Source organism: Fringilla coelebs, assembly GCF_963513975.1.
Source record: "Fringilla coelebs genome assembly, chromosome: 3".
In the NCBI taxonomy this organism is placed as follows: Eukaryota; Metazoa; Chordata; class Aves; order Passeriformes; family Fringillidae; genus Fringilla; species Fringilla coelebs.
In genome coordinates, this window is record NC_140030.1 from 93824805 (window position 1) to 93843217 (window position 18413).

Here is an 18413-nt window from a genome sequence, read left to right on the forward strand (position 1 = left end):
CATTCTGCAGTCCCATAAGGAACAGCCTTAAGAAAGGACAGAGTACAGACCAGACAAGGTTCATTTCTGAGATGAGTCAAGATATATCTGATCAGTAAAATCACATTTCTCTCTCAACACAACACCTCTTTTAGATGTCACAGAGATATCTTTGTGACTGCAACAAGGACCAGATGCCTGTGGCAGTTCTGAGACCTGTCCAGACCTTGAGATTCTTTCCTTTTTTAACTTCGGAAAACAACTCAGCTTTTTCACCTAATTACAATTTTGGCCCTTCTTTGATAAAGCATCTACGTTGATACTACTACCCTGAAGCTACAAAGAGTATTTTGTTTCCACTGCTGTGCATCTGTTAGATGGGGTTTTTTTAACTAAGTATGTATGTGAATATGTATAACTAAAAAACAGGAGTTTGCAAGAAATCAGAGATTTCAAGTTTAGTTCTGGTACTATGAACAACTGATGTACTTTGAAAGATCAGAAAAATCTTTGAAACACCATGTTTTTACAATTCTCATAAGAAAAAGACAATATAAAAATCCCAAAGAAATAACGTTCGGCTGCCTGACTAGATGCTAGACAAAGAAAATGCCATTACACTAAAAAGCTGAAAAATAGCCCTGAAGTAGAGCCATGACTTCAATCTTATTCAACTGCTCAGCTTACAGGAAGAACAAAGATGTTGTTAGGAACTGTTGGAAGAGGTGAAGGGAGGAGGAGATAAAAAATGCAGAAATTCCTCTATAAAATTTTCCTCCTTCAGTGTAAAAGTTACAAGAAAAATACCAAGACATAATCATTAGCAGTGGAATAACAGAAATACAACTTTCTAAATCAAGGACAATGTTACAGAGTAAACCTCTGAGAGGTGATCTTGAGGTAGACTGGTTTTACCTCAAAGAAAAGTATTTTTTGCCTGATATATGGAAGAAGAAATGCTTCAGAAGAGTGCACTTGAGTTTGCAGTGTAAAATTTTTCCAGTAATTAAAAATATATTGTTGAAGACAAATAATAATAATTATTACTATTATTATTAGTCGTAGCATTTCCACACTATAATTGGAGGTCTGTAAAGTATACAACAGAATATCTGAAAGAGTTTGAAATGGTGCAGAGCACACCAATAGAAACCTTTATTTAATCTCCTAATTAAAGTCCCCTTCTTCTCCAGTCCTGAAAACTGACCAGACCTTTCAGCTAGAAAAACCCATTCCTTTATGAGAGTGATGTAATTCAGTTTTTTGCATCTGTTCTAGGCAAAAATCACCAGAAATGTTTGAAACTGAAACTATTCAGAATGCTTGATTTCCCAAGGAAGATTAAATACAAACAAGGACAGCTGAATCCAGCCATCAGTATGCAGCAAAGGACACCTATTTGAAAATAAATGACCTATCCAACAATGTTGGAAAGTGTTCAGTCCATATCAGAAATTATTAAAAAAACACCACCTCACACCTGAAACAGAAAATCTTGAAATTCTGCTAAATTTTGCACTATATTAGGAATGATACCAATAGCAAATATGCTCAGGAGAAAAAATTATCTCAAGAAGTGAAAATGAAATTTTAAATAAAATCACATATGCATCCTGAAAAATTTCAATGTCCAATGGAATCCTTCTATGCTTTGATCAACTTCATTGACTACAAAGATCAAAAGATCACTTCCTAATCTGCAAAACTGTAATATGTACTCTTACAACACAGAACCCTGTAAAAAACCCCTTTTGCTCAGAATAGCCTTCAGCATCTGCAGCCAGTCTGAAACCACTACCTTGTGTGCTCTGATGACGGAAGGAAATGAAATGGGCATATTTGTTAAAGTCATCTGGGAAACCACACGACTTGGTTAGTTCCAGAGATCATAAATTTATGTCAGAATAAAAGGAACCGTAAAAGCACAAGTGAACCAATTTACCCTAAATGCAAATGGCAGTTTTGTTATTTGGTGTCAAAGTTACCATGAGCACAATGACAACCTGCCATAACACATTTTCATGTTCACTAAAGAACAAGGATTTAGTTGGTTAATATTCCCAGCAATACTCTTTTTCATAATTTACAACAACTAGATGCTGATAGGTTATTTAACATTTATGAAGTTAAGATGTAATCAGAAAAACCCTGATTATCTTTACAAATAAAAAAGTTAAATTATTCCACTTTTTTTTTCTCTGTGACTTCATTTCACAGCAGGTGCATATTTTGCAATGGGACAAATCAATCAAATGAAACCCTGGGTTTTTCTGGGCTTATTTGGATAATATTTAATGGACAATTCTGTGCAAAACTCTGCAAATTAGGTTTGACGGCTCTGTGTACTTGAGAACTAGTTAGGTCAAAAATAGAATTTGCAGCACAGGATACTTAAAACTTGGGGTAAAAAGGCACAGACATACAGACTGGTCACCCAAAATCTGTTTGAAGTTAATTGCTGAAAATGTCTTTACTATGATGTGAAATCAGATCACAATTAAAGCAAAATAGCTAAAACTTTTTCACTTATAGGAAACAAATACGGAAACAGGAACATTATCTCTTTTACAGTTATATTTTAATATTTAAATTCATGAAACAAAACAATCTATTTGACTTCCCGAGATTAACTATTTACATTATGTTTCAAATATCCAGATGTCTCAGTCTGGTTGCATCAAGTATTCCCACTAAGACTCTGAAAACAGCAACAGCTGGAGATGCTGACTGCTTGCAAGATGCAAATCTTCAGATATTGAACTTGATAAGCTCATCCTACAGAGAGGTGGAGCAAACAATAATTTACTCAAAAAATCAAAAATGAGAGCATGTGACATTGGCTTATCAAAAGTTCCATTTGCTAGTCCACAAGAAATCAGGTTAGTTGGGGAAGATGGGACAAATACATGATATTCGAATGCCATGTTTGATCCCAAGAGGAATAAAGTAAGAATCCAGATTTCACACAACTGTCATTCTAACTGATAAGCAAACTTAGAGGTGGATAAAGTGTTATAACATGATGAAGAAGAAAATATTTTAACCCAGATGATCTTTAACATATGAAGCAGATATCCTAGGAGCAGAGGACAGGATCCTATTTTGAGCATGTTCAGCTTTCAAGCCACCACTAGCCACAACTGAAGACACCCAGAAGAATCAGGTCCCCAGTGAGGACCAGTGGGGCTGTCAATGAGCTGGAATGCAGGATGGCTACTTGCCCACCTATCAAAAACATTTATGGATATACCTCGGGGAAATCATGCAGAGGAGTTTTTTTTCCATTCAGCTCTTCTGCTCTATCCATGGCACTAATAGCTGTTCCATACTAATTGTAACGTATCCTTCCTTAGCATATCAGTGAAACATACCATACCTCTGAGGTCTGTGCTCTGAGGAAGATAATGGAATACCTATTTCAGAAAATAAAGCCATATTTTCCACAGTGAGTGAGGTGTGTCAAGTATTTTTTTCTGAATCCATCACTTTAACCACTACTGGGCCACCTTGCTCTTTAGCTAAGTCAGAAGTTTTGAAATGCTACATATCTAAAAAGTCATGAGACTTAGATATATTACAGATGCTGAAATGTTATAATTAAACCATCCAAAAGGAAGGTCTTTGTAATACGATGTGTCCATAATTAATCCTGAGGGTGATGATTTGATCCAAATTTATTACAGCAGATAAGACAGAATGCCAAAGCAGCCCTGATATGCACAGACAGGAAGACACTATGAACAAGTACCTTCTCCTCAAAACTTTGTTAATTAGAAGCACTTTTTTGACATCGAGTCTATACCAGTGAAAAGAACAGTTTTGGCCAAGAGTGACTGCCAAACCTGACAATCCTTATAAATAAAGATGCATTCTAAGTTTATAAGGAAAACCTACATTGACTCAATGCAGCCTGTTGTGAGACAAGGATTTATGCACAGAAAGGCAATAGATCAGAAAAAGAAAAATAGTTACTCTACATACATGGACATAAATAAGGATAAGAAGCAGTAGACACTTCATGCTAATCATACCAAGCTGGGGATGTATGTGACCCCAAACACCTCTATGACAGGACATGTTAACGGGATCTGTGCTATTCCAGAATATCAGAACTTCCAGAATAAACCTCCACTTGCATCCTCTGCAGCCTTGCTCTTAAGAAAAAATAAACAACTCCAGAAGCACAAAGGACCTCAGACTGAGCACAAAGCAGGATTATGAAGGGTCAATAATTAACTTCCTAGCTTCTGCATAGAACTGTGCTTCTGCCCACAGGTTTTAGCAGCATTAATTGCATTGTAGCTTTCAGTAACATCCAGTAAAATTTCTCTGCTGTTAGTACTCCCCATTCTTATAAGATCAAGCTAGTTGCCCTGAAGTGCAATAATAAAAGGAACAGCAAGATTTGCTTTCCTGTCTTTTTCTTAACTAGGAAGAAAATGAACCCTGTTCTACCTGAAGCCAGGACAATACCCAACAGAAGCAAATCCCTTCTTCATATTTAAAAACCTAAATAATTAGCCCCACAACTAGAAGGCAAAGAAGTTATCAAATATCTCAGAAGTGAGATAAGTGTTCAAGGTGTGTCCCAATATCTGGAAAGAAGGACATGTTCCTTTCCCATCTAAGGAGAATGATTTCTACAGATGTGTGAATACATGAACCCTGCAGAACCTTTTGCAGATCCATGATGTCCAGCCTCCTCCTCATCCCTCTGAGTCTGTGGTTTTCAGGAACAGACGGACCTTTGTATGCAAAATCCTAATTGCAACATAATGAAATGTACCACACAGAGCCTGGTTCTCCTTGCAGGCTTGTAACCTACTGTGAGTAACAGGAATTCAAGCAGCTGGAAAAGGTCTAGAACAAGGACAAGCTTTTCTGGGAAACACCCCACTCTTCACACCTATGCTATTCCAATACATTCTAATGTTTTAAATCTATTTATAATGTTGCTGAATATTTTGTACCTTAAATTATATTTATTATCAAAACTGTAATACAGCATGAGTCACTTTCCAATAAAACCAACTGTAGATTATATGCCATTTGAATTCACCTGCCTTCTGCAGGGTTCTAAATCCTTTCAGGCAGTAGGGGGAAAAGTTTAATTTAAGATTTTAATCTTTTTCATATATTATAGCATTTCTATAATGGATTTTGTGCTCCTGAAAACTAAAAGATTGACAGCTCAGGGTATTATAGATTTATTAATCATTGCTTAAATGGGTAGGGTGAGCACTGCTAAGCACTGCCACAATACTTGCAATCCCAGTCTTGAAGGCAAAATGCTTTTTCTAGGTGACTTTATTTTTAATGCCAATTGTCCCTTGCTAAGCAAGGCTGGAACATTTTAAATAATTAGGAACAGAGATATTAAAAACTCCCATGAATTCATTGATAAAACACATATGGCTATTATTGCAATATGCAAACATCTGAAGTTTCTAAAAACACTGGTGAAATTTTAACTGAAAGAACCCAGTATCTACAAACTAGAAAACACCTTTTTGGAAATGAACTACAGTAGAAAAAGATTGTTCGTTACAAGGCTCTCATTGTCCCACAATAAATACATCACATAATTCTTATAACATCAGTAAAGTGCTACAATCACTTAAGCTATGATCTATATTGATGAAGCATCACATAGTTTCTCTTACAAAAAGATTCTATAATTCAATTATTCCTTGTTAGCCCAGCTTTATAGCAGGTGAAGGCCACCTGATCATGTTCAGGAGAAGAGTAACTAGAGGAAAAATACTTCAGGGCCTTTGCTGATCCACCATACTGCAAGGTAACATATCCACAATACACTAAGGTGCTTGGGCAAATAAAATTTACTCAATCAGGTCAAAGCTAGCTAGGATCTCTGTCACACAACCTAAAAGGTTGTCAGGTTTCCATGATGATAAGTCAGGTTAGTATGAACAGAAGAGACAACTCATATTTTTTTGGTATTTTTTCATTAATATTTGCACTCACTAATAGTTCATAATACCAAAACATGCAGAGTTTTGCTCAGCTAAACCTCACAATACCGATGTCAAGTATCTAGATCAACATGATTAAAATAATGTGTCTCTAGGACACAACAGCTTTAGATACTGGGTATTTCAATCACTAAAACTAAATACGAAGAATAAAAATATCAGAATTATTCAGCTGCCTACCTGGATATACTAACTTTTCAACCCTTTCATTTTGCTACAAAGTACTACATAGAAATACATTTTTACCTGGCACGTCCCAAGCTAGAAATATAGAATATGCATCAATTACTGTGACATTATATGGGACATGAATTTTCTCTGGTGTTCCTGCTGGTGTTTGTATAACATATTTATCACTAGTGTTGCTGCCGCCCCAAGTGCTGGCTTCCAGCTGGTAAACATATCTGCACAAACACAAAAAGATCAGTGGACACTGCAGTTAGAAGCTTTAGGCATACCAGTAACAGAACATTTCCATTTTCACCAATTTAAAGTGAATACAATGAGTATTACAAATACTGCATTAGTGAAGATTTTCATATTTAGGTTTTCTTAATGTGAGAAAAGTAAATTAGAATAATAATTACCTTAGAACCTCAGATACCAAAAGTCAAATACTAACACTAAATACTAAAACTGAAATTCAAATTAGCCTACATAAGCAAGAGAAATATTGACTCAAAAAGTGCCAAAACTAATTTCAGAATTACTTCTATAAAAATATCAGCAGTCATTTTTGAACCTGTATGTTCAATATGCAGTGGAACATCATATACCACGTGCAGTGCTGTTTGTCATATAAAACCAGACATTTTTCAGAGTATATTCCATGATGGAAAAATACCTATCATTTAGCTACCAACAAACCATCCAAGAAAAAAAACCAAAAAAGCTTTGTTTCTTTGAATCAGAATGACCTATTCTCAAAACCAAAACAATTAAATGTCCTTTGATTAATGTCTTTCTAACGTTTGAAAGACTAGTAAAAGTGTTCCACCAATTTTGTGTAATAAAGTAATATTTTAAGAGAGTTTTCTTTTGTTCACAATAGTTATATTTTGTACATTTCACTAACACAAGTACCTATGTTTTTCAAGGTCTTTCACCTGTTACCAGAGCTTGCTAACATGCCTTACCTACTGTTAGGCTGCAGGTTAACATCTGTGAAATTCAGGTCTGTACTGCCACCCAGGAAAATCTGTTCTCCATCACGGAATAATCGATAATGAGTAATGAGTCCATTGGGTTCCTCTGGTTCACTCCAGTACATTTCCACTTCTGTTGAGCTGACTATGATATGATGAGGTTTTGGCCATACCCCTATTAAAATCAAAATGACACTATTTTAATTTTATGACAGAAACTCCAAGGTGTTTTTTTTTTCTTTACCCATACTTGTGCTGCTGTTTTCAGCAATGTAATGAAAGCATAAAGCACTGCCAGGAAGAATGACAGAATTTAACACACTTTCTGTATTTATCCTATAACAAATGCAACCAAGTAGACAAGGTAAAGATTAATGGAGAACGAGGCCAAAGGCTGCTGCCTTTATATGCCCAGTAGTCTCTGCATATTCATTTGTGCTTTAAAAAAAATTCATCTTCCAATTCTAACTTTGTTAATGAAGCTAATGAACTTAGAGACGAATTTGGGAAAATTTTCACAAAAAGAAAGTAGAAATGCAGAGCCAGGTAGTACAGAGAATGTGGTAAGATATGAAAACTCCAAGAGAGACTGATTCTCTCATGTAAATATCTACATGATAGCTTGATGGATGACAGTGGAGTTGTGCACCTTGTTAATCCGTCAGAAAATACAAGCCCGTATGACCATCTCTTTGCAGTTCTGTAAGAATGACTTTCTCCCTTACCATGAGGAGCAGCTTGTAAAGTTTGACCTGAAAGTGGTTGGCTGGAAGCACACCCAGCAGATGTGCATGCAATAAGCACAAAGCTGTAATTAGTGTATGGCTGCAGACCTAAAAAGAGCAAACAGAGTTTAGGCTGAGATGTTGACATCAATCATTCCAAGAATTATATCTCTGCATAGAAAGTTACTGGACTTAAAGTTAACTTATAGCATTTTTGGCAAACATAAAGTATGAGCTATTCTTATATCACACCTGAACAATACTGAAATAGTGAATTCTCACTAATTTAGACATATATCCTCTACTGATTTAAAAGGCCAAACAAAACAATTCAGACTGAATGTCTGTCTATGCTGCAATGGATCTATGGATATCTCTCATACACCTGAATCAGCTTTAAGTCAAAAACTTAGATGACACTGGCAATGCAGAAAATCACCTGAAAGTGCAATTGCTTTGAGTTTTGGACTTGAAAACCTGAAGAGCCTTTAATGTTTTGAAAATGTATTACTAATACATTTGCAATAATAAGATAATAAAATACTCACTTGTACATGGAACCTTCTACTACATTGCAAATAAGTCCAAGGATACTCCTGCGACCTTCCCAATTTCTATTTTTTTAATTTTCCCTCTATTTTTCCCTATTTGATACAAGGCTTTACAATAAATGCTACAAAGCAGTTAGAAGCTGAACTGATGAGCAAGCCCTCATTACAAAATATTAATTTTAGTTACTTGTAATTTTTTAAAAACTTTTTTTTCTGCTCAAACCTTCTATGCTGTACATCCTTGAATGAGATGAGAAAAGAATATATTGCTTTGCCTTTTTCTTGGAAATTTTCAAACATACTTGTGCTGTGTGTCGATGACTTCAGATTTCACATCAAGTTGCCTGTGGCTTAAGAATCTGACTTAAGGGATCCTCATAAAATTGCACTCACAATTTGGCCAAGATACTGAGCTTTTAGAACAGCCAATTCTGTGCACCTATCAAAGGCTTCTTGTAGTTAAATTGTTAAATATGCAGACCACTGTGAGATCACCTTAGAGCTCAGCTTGAACTGCTGATCAGCCTTCCTCACACACCACCCTCCAGCCCACAACACAGCACCTTTGCTAAACTATAATTTTGGATATTTCTCAAAACTGATCTTTAAGATATCACCAGGCAGAAACACTGAAAACCCCATTCTCACGTTTTCAAGGACCCCCTTGTTAACACCTCACAATACATTAAATAAAGGTTCCTGTTCCTGAATGTAAAGGATACAAAAAGTACAAGAAGCAAATTTTACACAAAATCTCTTCGAAAATAATAAAGTTGCAAAAATAAACACTCAAAAACTAGGAAATCCCAGTGCCAGGACATTGTAGAATCCAAAGTGATCCTCTTTTGTTCACAGGCTTTGTGGCACAGTCCTTTCTAAAACTGCCTCCAACACATGGTATACAGACTGATTAATTGTAATTTGAGACTTTTTCTTGCAGTGTCCACCCCTAGAGCAGAGATGCTCTAACACCATCTTGCTGAGCATTCCAAATGTCTTAAAAGAGCACCAAAGCAAAAAATCCCCCCCAATTCACTCCATAAACTCAAAAAAATAAGAGAGAACAATTTCTCTCTCAGAATCAGGATACTGACTCAAAGAGACTGAGAGAACCAAAAATCTTCTTGGAGCTGCCAGGAAGCCATTTGGGATTCCTGGGACCTGGCTGTCAGACTACCTGGCATTATGCAAAACTTTATATATCCAAGCACAACTGGTGCCTTCAGCTGCAGCTCTGAGAGCTCAGGAAAATTCAGGCAAGGTAATGAAAATGAAGAAGAGGTGGTGGTGACAAACTGTGAAAGACTGAGATGTGCCCTCCTCAGTACCACAGCCTGAACAAATATGAAAGCCCTGGATGTCAGGCTGCCTTTGGCAGTCCATGCCCCCAGCCCTGCAGAAATCCATGCTTGCTCCCTCTGAGCTGGCACTGTCCCAGCTGCCTCCCTTCCTGTGCTCCACATTCCCATGTTCCTGTCTCCTTGAAAGGGAACGCAGCTCTGGGCAGAAGCAGAATTAGGCCCATCTACACTGAGACTCCCAGAAGGAATTAATCCACTAAACACAGCTAAAGCTGAGGCAGCAGTTCTCCATACAAGAGCTTCGCTTTATTCCTCCCTGGAAGAGGCACAGATTGTGGACTGAATGAGGCAGTAACCCTATGAACAAATGACTGTACTGCTGTGTAATGTAGATTGTTTGTGTGGAAGAGGCTAAATTAGGATTAAACAGGTCAATTCATAGGTATTATACAGGTCAATTTTTAAGGATGCGGCTTTGTGGTCTTAACAGCGTACTTTTGATGTAGCTCCTGCGTCTAAATGGAATTATTTAAAGAACAATGCAACTCTGTGGCAACAAAAAAGCCTCTGCAAGACCTTTGTTTATAAACAAATCCTTGCTTACATCCAGTAACAAGATATTTAATTAAAATATATTAAAAACAAATAGAGTGCAAGAAGAAGCAGCAACTACATAGGAAGGTAAACTACTGAATGGAAGACATACAGGCTGCTTAACAAATTGAACACGATGTGAAGGAGAGAAAATAAAGAGATGACTCAGAGGGACAGCCCTTGCTGTAACCTAATCATGAACTGGAAGAGAAGAAAAATCATCTGAACACTGTGTATAAAAGTAAGGAGGGAGAAAATGACAGTTGCAGACTGGAGAGAGGCAGAGGCATGGAGGAAAGCCAAGTATTTAACATTTCAGGATAGAAAAGATTACTGTGGCAACAAATTACTTGAATTCCCCTAAAGGGAGTCATGTTCACTTTTAAAGGAAACATGCATAATAAAGCAATACTCATTTACAACTACACTTAAAAGAGAAAAATGAGCATTAAAAAAAGAGCACATGCTTTCACTAAATTTATTGGTGAAATTCTGATACCTTTAATTCTAGCCATATATGGAGCAGTCACAGCAGATTTTTATCTAGATTATTAAAGCTTCGCATTAGACACCTTGTCTTATGCTTTGGAAAACTGTGCAAATCTATGTATGTGATTGATAATGAAAACAACTAGTAAAATAATATTGAAATATAAACAGCATTTTGCTTTTCTAATGTCTCTACTTGATTGTTCCCTAGAGGATCTTTCTCCCCTCCTTTTTTGGTTTATTATTGTGGGAAATTTTTAATTTTTTTTTTTTTGTGTCAATTTAAGCAGTCTATTATATTGTTGCAGCATTTGTCATTTGCCAAAAGGCTGTGGAACAGTGGGGGTTTTTTTAAGAATGCATTGTTCTATTAGCTAAATCAATTCCTTCTGATACTGTTTGTCTCCATTTGTGGGTATGGCTCCAGCAAGGTCAGTAATTAGTTCCCAGGATAACGCTTCTGGGCCCTGCCATGGGAATTTTACTCAGGAGGATGTCAGATTGCTGACCACAGCCTCCCACAACCCCTTCACCCCCAAGAGTTTCCTTTAGATAAATATTATTAATGATTCAGTGCTGCATATGGAGAGAGACCTGACCAATGACAACACTTTGGTATCTCTTCAGATTTCATCGCCCTGAAATGGAGAATATGTTCAGATGAAAGAATTTCAAACTATTCAGTCATAAAGTATTCATACTATTGTTTCTTACACTAAAATAAATATTCATTATCTTCCTTGGTTTTGACCTAAAAATGATTGATCCTACAAATTGTTGATAAAGCCTCTTACTTGGGATATTAACTTTGGTGTATTAAAAGGGGGGGAGTTGAAAAGAACCTTTTCTATAAACCCACCTGCTGCTGCTGAAGAGGGCACTCTTGGCTTTCTTTTACAATTCCCCTAATTATTTTCCTCAGTCTTACCCTCTGCCTGGCCCCACTGCAAAGCATTAGCAGGCCCATTTGTTAAGTAGTAGTAACACAAAGTGAAACAATGCCATAACTGTCATCCAAATTGTTCTGTACAGGGTACTGGAAGTGTTCAGTAATAAATGATATAAAAAGGTCTTTTATTGACAAGCTGCCATGTGCTGTTTGCATTAGAGAATATGAGAAGATGATGGCTGCTGCCCCTAGGTCCCAGTGGCATTCAACTCAGTGAGATAGCAGAAAATGCTTCAGTTTGCTTAAAGCATTGATAACACCTCTAAATAATTAACTGAGGACTTCCTGTCTTCAATTACTTAATGCTTTTTTTAACATCTTGAGAGGATTATAAGCAATTTATGGATTTCACATGATGAGCACATTCACCACTATTCCCACAAAGCATTTGTGGGATCATGTTTCCAAAGCTTTGATGTAATTAAAAATAAGCAGCAAGACAATGGTGCCGTGGCAAGGTGCTCGCCTTCACGTCTGCCATTTGCGAGACCCGAGATTCAAAGTCTCCACAAACACTAATGCTACAGCTTCATTAATGTTCAACTGTTGCTCAGGGAAAAGCAGGCAGTTTTGGAGAGGGAAAAAAAAAAGAAAAAAAAAAGCAAGGATAATGGGAAAATCAAAACATACATCTACAGGGAATAAGACAAACAGTTCAAACATTTGAGATTATGTATGAAGTGAATTTGATTCTTTTATCGTATTCTTTTAATTTAGAGAGCAATAATTACCCACACTGCTAAATCACTCTCATGAATTCCACATTATTACCCAAGGAAGCTCCTGCAGAAAACAGCAAAAGATTTGATTATGACTGTCGGGAGGAATGATCACTTATTTCATTCCTGGGTTAGCATGGCCACGCTGGATGGTGGCTTAACAGAACAGGCACAAAAAAGAAAAAAAGATCCTTGTTTCTCAGGAATTAATTTCATTTCCTCTCACTTCCAACTGCTAAGTATTGTTGGCATTAAAATGGAGATATAACTGCCTTGGAGGAGCATGAGAAATATTTTTCAATGGGCTCAATAAATCACTTCTTGTTGGAATGTTCCTTCTTTGCAGTGTAAACTTACACCAGCAATTTTAAAGCATGTACCACCAACTCTGGCTAATATCTCATGTCCAGAAGCACTGAATATGGAGATAGGAGTAATACACCATTGATGAATTTCACACTTGAGCATGATATTGTCAAAGAGGAACAGCAATCTTGCTCTTCTCTGAGTGGCTACAGCAGAAACAAACTCTTTGAAAGCACAAAGGGATCCACCCTGAATCAGGACTCATGCTTTGAGGGATATTTGAGAGTGCCATCTATGCTCCAGAGGATTTGCGTGCCCTAAGTCAAATTCTGCTCTTTGGCTGGCTGTCATATGGTGTGTACAACATAGGAATCTTGAAATTTCCTACTTGTGGGGCAAAAAACCTTGGGAAAAATTAATGCATTTGTGAGATATAAAAATTTAATAAGAAACCTGAGGTCAAAGAAAGAAAAAAAATATCCCATAATGCTTATGTTCCTGCTCTGTGTTCAACAGAAGCATTTCTAAGAGGAATTTTGGCTCAGTGTAACAGTCAAAAATAAGTAAAAATTGAATATATAAAAATAATACATTTGAGGTCTGAGCCAAACTTCCCCCCAGAATCCCTGGAATAAAGCTTCTTTCATCAAGTATTTAGAAAAAGGCTATAAGCAATATATAATATTATAAACAGAATTTGGTATCTTTCCTGTTCTGTCTTCCTTTCCTTTTTATTATCTCAGACATAAAGTACCGGATCCTTCTCGATCCTACACAGCTACACATTCACAACAGCATTACTGCACATCAGTGGTGTTAAAAGAGAGAGCTGAATCTGTATGAAGGGATGGCTGGCCTACACAGAATATCTAAGTCCTTGAGCACACTACAAAGCATGCATCTTCAGTTGAGCTGGATAGATTTATTTTAAAATTTTGAAATTAAATCTATTAATATTTTAACAAACAGCAGCTAGAAATGAAAGAGATTGGAAAAAAATAAATTTAAGACATGTGAATTCATGATAAAGCATTCCAAACTGTGCACAGTGCTGGGATTTCAAAGTTACTGACAAGTGGCATTTTTAATATATTAATACTGTCTTATATCTTAAGGACAGGACATTAGCCTGTCAAAGAGCTTTACCTCCTTACCTGACACTGTGTGCTGCATTCTGCCTGCAGCATCAATGTATATACGTCCTCTCCCCACTTGACTGATCTGGTACTCTCTGATGATCCCATTTGGTTTCTTGGGTGCAGCCCAGCTTAAATGCAATGCTGTGCAGTTCAGAGCACTGACTTCTGGTGGCTGAATGCTCTCAGGGACTCCTTGGACAGTGACTGCAACTACCTGAAGACATATGAATTAAACAGCAATTTAATGTAATAGTACACTAGATACCATGATCAATGAGAATGTCACTTTTGTTTTAAAATGTTGTTTGGGCTGGCATATCATTACCAAGGGGCTGGAGAAGTAGTTACTTTTTTCCTCCTTTTTCACAATGAAATCTGACCTTGAATACATTACATAAGTCTGTGTCTCCAATTTATCACAACAGGTTCACCACGTTTTAGCTGCAGTGTATGGCACAGGGTGAAACAACAAAAACTGTATTGCTTGAAAACTCTTGATAACTCTCTTCCATATGGTTTGTCAGTGTCTCTGCATTTTAACTGCCTGATTTCATATATTTTAAGCACCAGTAAACGTGGGGCTAAGCCTCCATATATCCCATGCAATCTGAACTCTATTTTAGTTATCTGCAACTCGATACTTCCATAAGGAATCCAAAGATTTTGAAAGACGGGACAAGTTTGCACTTGTTAAGTTCTTTCTACAAAAAAAAAAAAAAAAAAAGAAAAAGGTAATTTTCTATTGACACATCTCCACCATCTCCATCAGCTAAAGAAGAGGCATTTCCAAATTACATTGGTTTAATAAGTGAGTCAGACCATTTTCTCTTTGAGAATCACTTTTCTTTTTCTGTTATTACCACCATAAAGTATTTATATTATGCTGTGAATATAAAATGGGCCCTCTATAATATATTGTCTTAGTGCATTTGGTGGGATCAGTCCCCACTTACAGACTTCAGTGTTTGCAACAGTAAACTCCTTAATTACAGGCAAGTGAAATAAGCAGGATTTATCATCAGGTCAGTGGTTGCAGCAACTATGCCTACACAGTTTCCAGACCACAGCTCTGTGTGCAGGCAGAGGACTATCTACCTATCTTCATCCCTCTACATCAGTGTTTTTTATTTTAGACTTCTGGCTGAGATTTGCATGAATAAGAAAAGCATTTAAACACCTGCAAATAAAAGAAAAAATCAATCCCACAGATATAATAATTACAAAACAGTCATTACTCCCCACCTCTGCCCCGCAGACCTTACCCTTGTAGTCCTAGAAATTCATTTTCAAAGAGGCAAGAATAATATTGTGAAAAAGAGGTCACTTAAGAAATTATTTTTGCAAATGATGAATAAAGGAGGTACTTTGCAGAAGAAAAACCAGAGCTGGTTAAATAGTAATATTAGTGATTCAAAGTGATACACAAGGAGATGAAACTCCAAAAGGGAGGTAAGAGATCCTGTTTGCTTAAAACTAAAGCTGAGGCAGGTTGCACGCAAAGGGACAGTAACGCCTGAAGCAGGTGCAGATATAGAAGCCAGAGAAGAGTAATATAGTGAAAGGAGGCTTTTCTACTGGAGTGGAAGAGTAAGAAGTTTGTTGAAAAAATTGCTAGACTAAAGCAAATATCTAAGAAATAGCAAGGAAGAAGAGGCTATAGACCTCCTAGTGAGTAGCAAAAATTTAATTTCCAGGTTTAGAGAAGGCGCATTTCAATATTCTTTACTCTATTCTGACATGTACAGCTTTCTCTTTAACAAACATCAGTTCCTACAGTGCAATTTCAGCTTTTCCAAGACTGAGACACTGCTTTCTTCTTCTGTTTGCTTGATCAGCCTGGGGTTCCAAATATTCCCCTGTCAGTAGCTGAATCCAAATCAGATCATTGATGGTTTTTTTCACTTACTCAATAATCAGCGTGCCTTCAAATTAAACCTTTCCAAAAGCATTTCAATGTTGCCACACTGGCTGATAAAATCCTGAAGCCCACTTCACTAACCTTGCTGCTGTCTGTGCAACCAGCAACAGTGCAGGCTCGCAGCTGGTAGGAATACTCTTGGTAGGGCTGGACACCACTGGTGTCTGTGAAGCTCATTTCTGTTCCTCTAAAATGCTCGATTCCATTTCGGAGGATGATGTAGTGAATAATAAGACCTATTGCAGAAAGAAAGTGTTCCCTTTTGTTAGCTGAGGGATCCTGTGACATAGGATAATAACCTACTCTGCATACAGAAAACGTTCAGTGAAATATCTACATGGCCACAGTAGCAGATAATAATTCTGATTAAATGCTGAATGTCAATTACCAGCTACTTTCCTCAGCATCTGCCTCAGCATGTGAGTAGATCCCAGTTTTTAGTGAGAGCTCTACCAAGTTTCCTCGCAGCTTGAAAACAATAAGCAAGATTTCCTGAAATAAATGTACGCACCAACAGCACTACCCCCAAATCCCCGAATATTTTTAGGATGGTCGTCATTTTCTGATCCTATTTGCACACTTGTTCTCAAAAGAGGCTTTTTGGCACTTTGTGAAGACATAATAAAGTGTTTTCTGTGAAGAAGACTCTCCTCTTACTTGCAATGAAAATTATAGCAACCTACAACAAAACCCCTTCCTGCAGAGTTTAGGAATATACATACTTCAGTGACAGGGGTTAATCAATATGTTTTCTGATTTAGGAACACTGTCATTGGAATGATAGAAAAACACTTATAAAAATGTATCAATACCATTTGGTTGAAGTGGTTCCTCCCAGCTGAGAAGTATCATGTCGTCCCGATTACCTACTTTGGCCCATTTTGGAGGACTTACACCCTGTGGCACATCTTGCTTAGTGACAGCTCTGCTAATTTCACTGAATCCTCTTCCATAGCTATTCCAAGCAGCCACCCTGTACTCATATGTGACAAAAGGTTTGAGGTTCACATCTAGGAAAAGAAAATTACATTTGGATCATCTCAGTCCTATCAAAATACAAAATAACTTTTTTTGGGGGGGCAGTGGGAGGGGGGGTTTACAGATAGAAATGGATGCTATTCTTTAGACAGGGCCATTATTTTATCAACTTTTTTGAAAGCAGGTTTACATGTTAGGTACTCACTGAATTTCACTCACTGCAAATCCTGGAAGTCTCTGCTCCGATTCACAGATTACTTAAAAGAATTCTGCTTCACTGCACTTCATAGAATCATAGAATGGCCTGGGTTAGAAGCTACATTAAAGACCATCTAGTTCCACGCCTCTGCTATGGGCAGAGACGTCTTCCACTAGATCAGGTTGCTCAAAACCCATCCAGCCTGGCCCTGAGCAATTTCAGAGATGGGGCAACCACAACTTCTCTGGGCAACCAGTTCCAGTGCCTCACCACCCTCACAGTAAAGAATCTCTTCCTAATATATCATCTAAACCTGCCCTCTTTTAGCTCAAAGCCATTCCCCTTGTCCTATCACTACCTACCCTTGTAAAAAGTCACTCCCTGACTCTCTTGCAGACCCTCCCTTAGGTACTGGAAGGTGCTCTAAGGTCCCCCTGAAACCTTCTCTTCTCCAGGCTGAACAACCCCAGCAGTCTCAGCCTGTCTGCACAGCAGAGGTGCTCCAGCCTCTGAGCATCTTCATGGCCTCCTCTGGATTCACTCCAGAAGATCCATGTCGTTCTTCACACAATTGGGGTATCTGAGAGCATTCAGGCCATCTTTTTCTCCACAGCAAATTATCTACACTAACAAATCACCAGTCTGGTCTGCCACTCTTCCTTACCTGTAAAGGAATACTGTGTTGGACCTCCTGTGTAGACAGTCTCCTCTTCTACTGGACACACACCTGCTTCTACCTCTGTTTCTGTAGCACTCTGTGAACCTTTTATCCAAGCACAGATACTCTCCTTAGGATCAAAGTCACACTTTCCACAATATGCTGTTTCCTCCATAGATAAAGGGCAAAGGACATTAGCGTTGCATTCTTCTTTTACCTAAGGAATACATAGGAAAATTTAAATATATTACACACGTTTTCCTTTCTCTATAAATGTTTCCATTATTATTTCTCTGTCTTTATACAACACAAAAACCATGCCACCACCTCGATTACATTGATATTTCTAGTATATGTGAGACCCTTTCAGCCTTTGGCCTGTCTACTGTCTTTGATCACTGATGTTTCTATAATCCTTTCTAAAAGAAACAGATATTTTTTAGGGTCCTTGGATGAAAGCATCACAAATTTTAATTACTGGAAGCACAAATGGCTGGATTTGTTGAAAACAGAAGAGTCTAGAATCAATGACAACAGGATTTTATCCAAGAATTTGAACATTCTGTTCCTGCAAAAGCCAATATCCTGTGGCAAATCAGCAGCAAATTCCCAGCCCCTCACACAGCTTGCCAAGTACACAAGAGGGCTCTGTGCAAGTCCTTGGCAGCTTTTGAGGCTGAAAACTCTATCCATGGGCTATATAAATCATGTCTTCTGCCACATCACTACTAAACAGAATGCTGCAATAAGAGGACCTCTGCAAACATAAA

The 18413-nt window shown here is 37.5% G+C and overlaps 1 protein-coding gene across 1 annotated transcript in view; it reads right to left on the reverse strand.

Annotated features, from left to right (window-relative positions):
* Positions 1 to 18413, reverse strand: part of USH2A (usherin) — a gene marked incomplete at its 3' end in the record, with an annotated part of 372555 nt that overhangs the window by 64348 nt on the left and 289794 nt on the right. The window contains exons 51-57 of the mRNA XM_084203202.1: positions 17650 to 17860; positions 16621 to 16818; positions 15886 to 16044; positions 13906 to 14100; positions 7843 to 7950; positions 7109 to 7292; positions 6219 to 6376 (exon numbers count right to left, since the gene is read on the reverse strand). Of these exons, the coding sequence (XP_084059328.1) occupies positions 6219 to 6376; positions 7109 to 7292; positions 7843 to 7950; positions 13906 to 14100; positions 15886 to 16044; positions 16621 to 16818; positions 17650 to 17860 (1213 nt within the window). The remainder of the gene's footprint in view (positions 1 to 6218; positions 6377 to 7108; positions 7293 to 7842; positions 7951 to 13905; positions 14101 to 15885; positions 16045 to 16620; positions 16819 to 17649; positions 17861 to 18413) is intronic.